Below are 9,747 nucleotides of genomic sequence, written 5' to 3'. Positions count from 1 at the left end.
AGTCGAGTGGTTGACTAATCCGGTTTAGGGGATCTCGGGTTATAATGACCCGCCCTCAAGATCACAAAGACCTTCCTAAGGGTCCAAGACACCCTAATTATATCTAGTTACCCCTAGGCCGTGTAATTAAGTCAAATATACATGATTATTACAAATTAACTTTCACCGTTTGACCGATTTTGACTCAATTAAACACATACAAGTTCGGGCAACACTCACAAAGGTGGCTATCCACATTAATCAAGCCTAAATACATTAAATTAGACTCAATTAGATTCCAATTCCTAAGGCCGAAACACTAATTAAGTCAATTTCACCTAAATTGGTATAATTACTCCTAATTAGACTCTAATTAAGCGAAATCAGACTCCATTGGACCCTAATCCACTCAGCTCTACAGATCATTCATATATTCATGACCTCCATACATCAATTGAAGCATAAAATTGATAGGATTTGCCACAATTAGGCCTTATTACACAAGAAGAATGAATACTCAACATAATTAACACCTAATTAAGCCTAATCAACCCCTAATTCAATCAATTAGGACTCAGATCAATTCAGCAAAAAATTTTCAGCATGCTTAATAAGTCAATTTAGAGCTGATTAAGACTAATTAGACCCAATCAAGCAAGATTCCAAAACAATAGGCAGTCAAACACGCCTAATTAGACTTAATCAAGAAACAAATCATCAAATTAGCTCTCTGAAGCTGATTTTACAGAAAATTACAAAATATTAACAAGCCCAATTTCACCTAATTAAGCTAATTCGAGCCTAATAACTCTTAGCCAAGTTCATTGTTAAGCCGATTACACACGATTTAGCCTAATTAGACCTAATTGACTCCAAATTAGACCAAATTAGCTCAGGACCATAATGCTATCATGAATAATTAAGCAGGATTAAACCCAATTAGAACCTAATTAGCATATACATAGACTAATTACGACTAACTATACACAAATTGACTCAATTAACACTAAATCAAGTCCAATTAATGTGCAATTAGTCTTTCCTGAGTACAATCAAGATTAATTAGCCAAGTTCGACCCTAATTAAGCAAGATACTACTCAATTAATCTTAATTAAGCTCTAATTCACACAATTCACCAACATAGTCATCTAATCTATACGTATTTAAGCTAATTAAGCATGTAACAAGCAAGACATGAGCTAGAGAGCTTGGCCTAGGTTCTGGACAGAGGTCCAAGACCTCTTCTCACCTTAGTTTGGGTAATGGTTCAGACTCGCGAGCTCGGAAATAGTGGAATTGGGTTCAAGCTCTTCAAATCCTACTAAATATATATGAACTAGGGATTTTTGAATTATTTTGGCAGAGTTTCTACGCATGAATTGCCAAAAGTCTTTTAACATGGAAAATGAACCCCTATTTGTATGCATATGGGAGTCGAGAGTCGTTTTACAAAAATTCACCGTTCAAGGACCAAAATGCAATTTATTTTTTATAATTTGAGAGCTCCAGATGGGTCCAACTGTCGGAACCTGTTCGTTAGGATGGCTAGTCCGCTGTCGCAGTTACTAACTGCGCCTCTGTACAGGGACGTGGGAGTTAACTGCCACCCTATCCTAAATATCCACCTCAGTGGGAGCTCACTTGAAGTAGTTGAATTAAACTGGTTTGGTCGGGCAAAAATAACATATTTACCCTAAACTTTCAAAAACATTATATTTTTACCCTTTTCGGGATTTTAAATCACGTTTGAATGGAGAAAAATTATCAGAAAATATCCTTGGTTTTAGAAAACATTTTCTAAGTAGAAACCATTCCGACATGAATATTTTTGCTACGTGAGAATATCTATTTCTCCATCTCAAACCCTTGTTCTATTAGATAAGATATATGAACCAAAATCTTTTAATCAAAGTAAATATTACCGTGCCTTTTTCGTGAAAAATATGAGCAATTGGGTTTAAAATAAGGTCTCCAGAGAGTAAGCATTACTTTTCAAAATCCATTTTAAACGCGCGTTCCTGGAAAAAGAAATATTGCCAATTAACTCGTACATTTTTTGAAAATAGGCATGGACAGTTAAAATTAAGTATTCAGCATTCGATGACTTATCTGTTCGTTCTTGGTAGTCCCTTTTACGAGCGATCCTTGCGTACTTTGTCGGTTCTCTGATTTGATGTGCTCCCCGAATGATAATCTTAACCCGAGTCGGAACGCGGTGCTTACCATAGGGAAGGGATTCTCTTTTGGCTATTGCAGCAATGCATGCATTTGATGTTTCTAGTGCTTTCTCAAGGGATAAAAGGGATTATAAAATTGTCCTTTTTAGGGGAAATGTGCATCTTGGCATCCAAAAACTCAATGTTCCGATTAATTCAGTTCGAATTAGGTTGGCCAATTAAGGGATAAAATTTTCCCAAAGTGATTTTTTTATTTACAAGATTCGAATTTGAGACTTTTTTTTAAAGTGATTAAACGTTAAATCATTTCAATGATGTTGTTTTTAATGGTGTTCTCATTTTGTTATCGAAGGTTTCACACATTTTTCTTTTTCCTTTTGACTTCAAATTTCGTCGAGTGGCAACTGAGAATTCAAATTCCATTAAGTAACAAGTAGAGCCTTAAGTTCCACTATTTTATTTATGATGATTAAATAGTTTGTTTAAGTAGCATAGAAAAATCTCGAGCTTGAGGGGGCCGGTCATATAAAGGCTGTACCTCAACTTAGTTTTCTGTTTTGAGGCTTGTGTTGACCAGATCAATATTCCAAGTTGTTTTTTCAAATACATATTTTATAAGATTATTTCAATAGAAAAAAAAAACCTGAAATTAACTGAAACACGGGAGAATTGGACGAAACATAAAATTTCACATGCATTGACATGACTTCTTATTAGTACCCGTACATTTGCATTACAGGAATAGTATCTTATAGAGATTGAATTTTGAGACGGAACGTGTTTGTCTCTATTTTGAGACGAAAATTTTGCAAATTGAGACGCAAAATTCCCTTTATCACCCAGTATATAGAATAAAAAAGACGAAAATCTTCATGTCATTATTTGAAATCGATTAAGAGATGGAAAATACCGTCTCTTCAATATGAAGACGACACTTTTCGTCACAAAATCCATATCTCTTATAGAGACGAAATTTCGAGACGAAATGGGTTATCTCAATTTTGAGACGGAAATTTTTAAATTAAGACAAAAAATTCCGTATATCATCAAAGAGATGGAAAATAAGATGTAGAACTCTTTCTCTCTCTCTCTCTCTCTCTCTCTGGATCATGAGACAAAAAATTTTGTCTTTTAATAATGAGAAGAAAACATATGTCTCAAATACCCGTCTTTATCCACATTAGAAGAAAGTTTTTGTCTCAAATTTTCGTCTCTATAGATCCATATACTACTTATAAATTCAAATCTTTCTTCCCTTTATTTTTAAAGAAAGAATTACGTATACAAATATAAATTATAAGAAAAGTCTAAATAAAAGTTTCAAAAATTATTAAAATAAATTTGATGAATATTAATTGTACATTAAAAGTTTTGTGGATAAAATAATAAATAAATTACATACAAAAGAAAAATAGTACTAGGAAAAAAAAGGTGCAAACTATAGTAAGAGTGAAAATGTAAAATCACTTGGAGCTATTTAACATATAAGCAATAGAAAAATAAATATTAGCTTTAAAATGAAAATTTTAGATGTATAACAAATATAATGAAATGTTATAAAGATAACAATAAATCAGAGTAGTCTAAATGGTAACACGCATACACGCCAAGGCGAAGACCTTGATTCGAATCTCCGTGAGTGTGAAATCCACATAATTAGAGAGATACGGTGCATCGCACCCCTGGTATAGGTGGTAAGCGCACAAAAGCCCATGCTCCCTCTAGGCTTCGCCGACCCAAATTTTTTTTTTTTACATTTTTCCGCGGACTTCGATCTCAAGGATTTGAGAATGGAGAGAGACGGAATTTTCCCTCTCTAATGGAGAGTGAGAAAGCTTTGTCTCTCTTTCTATCTCAATTGTAAGACAAAAATTGAGATGATTTATTCCATCTATCGGTTTGAGACCGAATATTCCGTCTCAAATCTCTGTCTCGGTCGAGAATGGGACGAAAATTTTTGTCTTGTTATTTTACAACGAGACTTTTTGAAACGGACCCTCTGAGACGAAAAAGTTCGACTCTATATCATGTAGAAAAAGAGTTTTTCGTGTCATTGATTTCGTCACCAATGAGAAGTTATTAAGACCATGAAAATAATACTTTGAAGTCTCCTTTTCCATTTCGGACTTTTCATCTTGGTTTCCTCGAATCTCTTCGATCCTTTTGGATTTGAAATAATCTTGGTTTCCTCGAATCTCCCTCATATGCAAAGAAAATGCTGATTAAATTCAAACCCAGTAAACTATGAGATGTGATATAATTAGCAAATTGTATAGGAAAAAATTTATGTCGTACCACAACATTTTGTTTTTGTGTCAATTTTATCATAATCTTTTAAAATTACACTATATAGCACATGGTTTAGGGTGTAGTGTCAATCATAGCATCACGTTTTGCTTTTGTGTCAATTTTATCACAACCTTTTAAAATTATACTATATAGCACATCGTTTAGAGTGTAATGTCAATATGACATGACGTCAAATTTTCCGTAAAAACTAAATAGAAGGCTGATATGGTAAATCATGTTCTCGCCTCTTAACACATCTCTCGTATTACTGCAGCCCCAAATTTCTTTTTCAGTTGAGCGCTTTGCCATTTCTTCTCTCTGTTCACCTACGTGCTCGTCATTCTCTCTCTTCACATTTCTCCCTCTGTTGTTCCCATAAAAGAAAACAAATTAAGGTTTGCATTTCATTTGATAGGTCTGAGGTTTCCTTTTTTTTTCCAAATAAATTTTCATCAATTGTTTACTATATAAACTACAATAAATTCAATATGTGATTTTTTTTCATTCTATTAATGTTATGGTTGTTTTCAAAAAGAGCAATTCCGTATTTGAATAGCGGGGAATAAGATTCGGGTATTGATGGTAAAAGAGATGGGTGGGTCAAAGGGCATTGGACATGTCGGAATATGAATTATTCTACGTGTGGCAAGAGTCTGGACTCATTATTCATCCACATATGCCATACATCAGCCTTCCATTTAATTTTCACAGAAAATTTAACATCATGCTATACTTGATACTACATTCTAAACGATGTCCTATATAGCGTAATTTTAAAAGGTTATGATAAAATTGATTCAAAAGTAAAAAGTTAAAGTTATGTCGCATATTTTTTTCAATTATATATATATATATATTTTTCAGTGAGCAGACTTTGTCTATTGTAATACAAAGGTTTGAAATCATTGAAAGTTATAGATTAAATTGACACCTTAATGAGGATTAATTTCAACTAATAAGCCATATATATTTTTGTGATTTTACGTAAATACAACGGCCCTCCATATAGTTTGATGGATCCGCTGCCCCACACGAAGCCACAACCATAGTGCAGCAAACAACAAATCATTATCAAATTACGGCGGCCACACCCTCTAGGGAGTGCGGCTTTAGTTTCATATGAGTGGGGGAAGGCGAGAGAAACATACGCATAATGGTATGGGGTCTTTTCATGTGTTTGAGTAGTACTATGATACAAAATCCCCCTTTTTGGTACACAGATTATTATAATTCCACTATTTCCTGATTTGAAGGCAGCCCTCCCCATTATTATTCCATTAGTGGCTTCACCCTCAGCTCCCATTACCTTTTTTTTTTTTTCAAATTGATCTATTCTCCTTCCTTGCAAATGGAAACATTCACTTTCTTCTCTATCTATATGCATATTAATTCTTTGTACCACTCTTCTTTCACTTCAATTAATTTCTTTCTCATTTGAGGGATTGCATTTGGAAAACACTTCTCAATAGGTTATAGCTTTTTTGTACCCCCAGTACGAGCGTTTATATTCGCAATGGCGATATATGGCATATTGCCATGTTTGGTTTTAGAGTTATATTTTAACTCTACTCTACTCCATTTCACTTATCTTCAATTCAATAATACAATTATTACTTTTTCTCTTTTTTTCAATTTTTTTAACTATTCAGTTTAATTTTTAATACTAAATTCTTTCAACTATTCATTACTTTTTCACACTTTTTCTCATAATTCAACAACACAATCATTATAACCATTTAAATAAATAAATATATATATATAAAGTTAGAGTAAAGTTGAGTTTAACTCAACTCTATTCAATTCTAATCTCAAACAAGTCATAATATCCGCGGAGTACATCTATACATATATATGGTTGGAAAATTCAGTCCACTGTCAAAAAGAAGCACCATGACAATCCAATAGAGGATGCTATCATTAATGAATTCCAATGGTGCCGGAAATCTATAAGAATATCAATACTTGGATTGCGTGCATGAAGTGCCAGACCAGAATATCAGTTTTTATGTAAGGTACTGGATCTTTATAGATGCGTTGTTGTATGGGTCTCTTTCAAATATTACTTCTTAGTAACTTTGTTACTTATAATAAATAGGCTGTGATAATATTACATTTAATTGGATCTATTGCACTCAAATTAATCTTCTCATATAATTAAGTAATTCTTTAATTTTGAAATTAAAATTAATTTCTTCTATCTTTTTCAAGTCAACTAATTTAAGTACATTTGTTAGTCATGTGAATTTTACCATATAAAATAATATAAATATAGATTTTGATTTGAGTTATAGGATTTATCAAGGTTTTGTAGGTTTTTTAGGTTAAAAGAAAGATTCATGAGTTCAATAAAAAAAAAAAGGAGAGGAAATGAAGAGCCACGGAAACTACACATATATGCAATTGGAATTTTTTTTTAAAATTTCAGGCGAAAACATGTGATGCTCTCCACTGTGTTATTTCTATATTTTGTCAAGATTTTAATAATGCTTGCTTGGTGGTATAGTGTAAGTGTAGTTGGCTAAGTAGATTGCCCGGGCTGGTTTTTTTTTTTTTTTTCCTTTTTTTTAGTGCCTTTCCTTCTCAGAGTCCTCCAATTGATGATCAGCCACTTTGACTCTCTTTCTCTCTTGTTCACGCAACTGAATTTGTATTTGAGTCTCAAATTTTTGCCCAACAAACCCGAATTATTATAGAAATCAACAATTTTTGTTGAGAAATGGAATTTCTTTGCAACCAATTCATAGAACACAAGTGCGTGCTCTCATGCTTGAAAGTATGTACACTTTAATTAATCTACGTACTTAGCTAAAATCACTCCCTAACTATTCTCCTCTAGTGCTTACCATATATCGGGACCCTACCGGACATAATGCGCTAATCTTGAATGGTATAAGGGAGGGCATACACGATAGTACATGTTCAAGCTAGCTAGTGGTGCCACGGTAATTCCGTACTGGACCCTCCGGTTCTAATGGTGCAATAGTGATCTGAATTGGTTGAGCCAGCTGTGTTGTGAGTTCTGATGATGAGCTGGCTTGGCCGGTACCGCTGCACCCCACGATCTTCTGGCAAGTCTCGATTAGACAGTGCCGGCAAGTGGGGCACGACGAGTGAGCGCTCAGCCACTTGTCGATGCATCGGACATGGAACCCGTGGTGGCATTTGGGCAGGAGCCGGACCCGTTCTCCAGGGACGAACTCCGACAAGCATATCACGCACTCAGTGTCGAGCCCTGGCAACTTCAGCTCTGATGAGTAGCTCACGACCGGGAAAGTCTTCAAAGCCTTTTTCTTGACCCCGGTGTTGGCTAACCGGGTCGACGTGCCACTGCCAGAGGAGTCTGATCCCACAAAGCTCGAGCACCTCAGCGCACACCTGATGATCGAGTTCAACCCCAAGGAGCATATGAGGGCGCATAGTAAGACGGAGAGGACCATCACAACATTTGAGTCGAAGCTGTTGTCCGCGGGCCCATATGCATCCGATGAAGAAGACGAGCCGTGGCTTATGGTGGGGGGAGGAGCTGATGCTGATGACGACGACGATTGGTGCAGGCTAGGGCTTAGAAGGAGCAATCTTCTTGAGTAGAAATCGCCCACTAAGTCTTGAAAGAGTAGGGAAGTCGAAGCAGACATTTCAATTGAGAGAGAGAGAGAGAGAGAGAGAGCTGTAAATGTAATTAGGCTTAGGGCAGCTCTTGAGAGGATGGGACTGTTATTGCCTTGGAAGTGGAAGCGGTTGGGATCATATATATAATACATAGTGAGCTGAAATTTGCTTTAGTGGGATATTATTGAATAACATTAATATTTTGGCATAAATTACTTATATTTTATTGCAAATTATTTCAGAATGATATCTAGGAATATTCTTGAGGGTTTTTGCCCACGTAAGGCATTCTTTTTTTTTATCTCCTAGATCGGATATGAGATGTGATCGGTCTATTAGACGGAACTAATTAAAATTCACTCCAATATCAATTTGTATTATTATTAAATATCGTCAGTGATTTCAAATCATTATACTATTTAAAATATTCACATGGTGATAGAACAGTTTGTTAATTGTATCATATATCATGATTTAAAGACTATGGTTTTTGATTTACTAGTCTTTTCTTCATAATTATAACATGTACGCACATATACTCATCTCTAAGAAAATTGAAATCGATGCTTTTGCCTACATGGATCCTCCACTCAGTCGACCTTTGAGGCAATCGCTTTCCCATAAAAAATGGGGCCCGGTACACTTTGTGCCCAGGAAAAGGTGCCACGTGGCAGACGACTCAATAACGCGGGACCCACCAGCCCAAGAAAGGGAGATGAATCCTACCCCCTTCAAAATTTGAGAAGTATTGCGTGACATAATTGTATAAAACACAACCAGCAATCGATATATATAAAATATATAAAAAGAATTTTATAAATTATAATTGTATTTTTTATATACCTGTTTTGTTGTTAATCGAATTATACATAACTATGTGACTGTATAATGCTGGTCCAATATTTTCTTAAATTATTGGGCTCTAGTGCCTTATCAGCACCCTTGTCGACAAAGAGATGTCCTATGAGTTTCATTTCTTGTTTTTCTCCTCTCCGCTTTTTGATTCCTCGTTTCTCCTTTTTATCTTTCCCCTTTCTTTGATAGGACACGACTTCTTTTTCATTTGGCATTGTTTTATTCGGTTCTTTCAATAAGGCACATGGATTTCATTATAAGATTTCGAATAAACTGTGAAATTATTCAATCTCTTCTGTTTAGTAAACAGTGAAATTCTTCAGTAAGGGCACATGGGTTACTGTTTGATTTTCAGATATACAGTGCAATTCTTCATTCTCTTGTGTTTTAGTCGCAATGTTATAAAGTGACCGGAAGCTGCTAATTAGGCTGGACTCATTGATATAAGTTTGACAAAGTCCTACTCATTGGTGTCAAAATAGCGATTCTAACTCTTATGATTTTATTTTTTGCCTTCTATGATGGGTCCAGTCGCCATAAAAACTTAATTTTGATGAACTCGAGCAGAAATACAAGCGATTATGTTAAGTAAAAACTATGGAAACTCGATTCTACCAGTCAACGCAATTACGTTGTCATTTTTTAATCCAATTTGAGTGCAACTAGTTGAATCTTATCACTCCGTTTGGTTTTGCAATCAAGTTTTTAAAATTTTAATTCTAATTTTAACTCTACTCACTACATAATAAAAATCAACAATACATAATAAAAATCAACAATATAATTATTACTTTTTCCTTTTTCTTCAATTTTTTTAACCATTCAATTCAATTTTTA

The 9,747-nt window shown here is 34.6% G+C and overlaps 1 protein-coding gene across 1 annotated transcript; it reads left to right on the top strand.

The window, feature by feature from the left end:
* Positions 1–7,531: 7,531 nt before the first annotated feature.
* Positions 7,532–7,704, top strand: LOC116210118. The gene has a single exon (XM_031543929.1). The coding sequence runs from the start codon at positions 7,579–7,581 to the stop codon at positions 7,702–7,704; it is 126 nt and encodes a 41-aa protein (XP_031399789.1). The 5' UTR covers positions 7,532–7,578.
* The last annotated feature ends 2,043 nt before the right edge of the window (positions 7,705–9,747 follow it).

The sequence above is a fragment of the Punica granatum genome, chromosome 6 (genome assembly GCF_007655135.1).
Source record: "Punica granatum isolate Tunisia-2019 chromosome 6, ASM765513v2, whole genome shotgun sequence".
In the NCBI taxonomy this organism is placed as follows: Eukaryota; Viridiplantae; Streptophyta; class Magnoliopsida; order Myrtales; family Lythraceae; genus Punica; species Punica granatum.
This window is presented reverse-complemented; position numbering and strand designations above follow the sequence as displayed.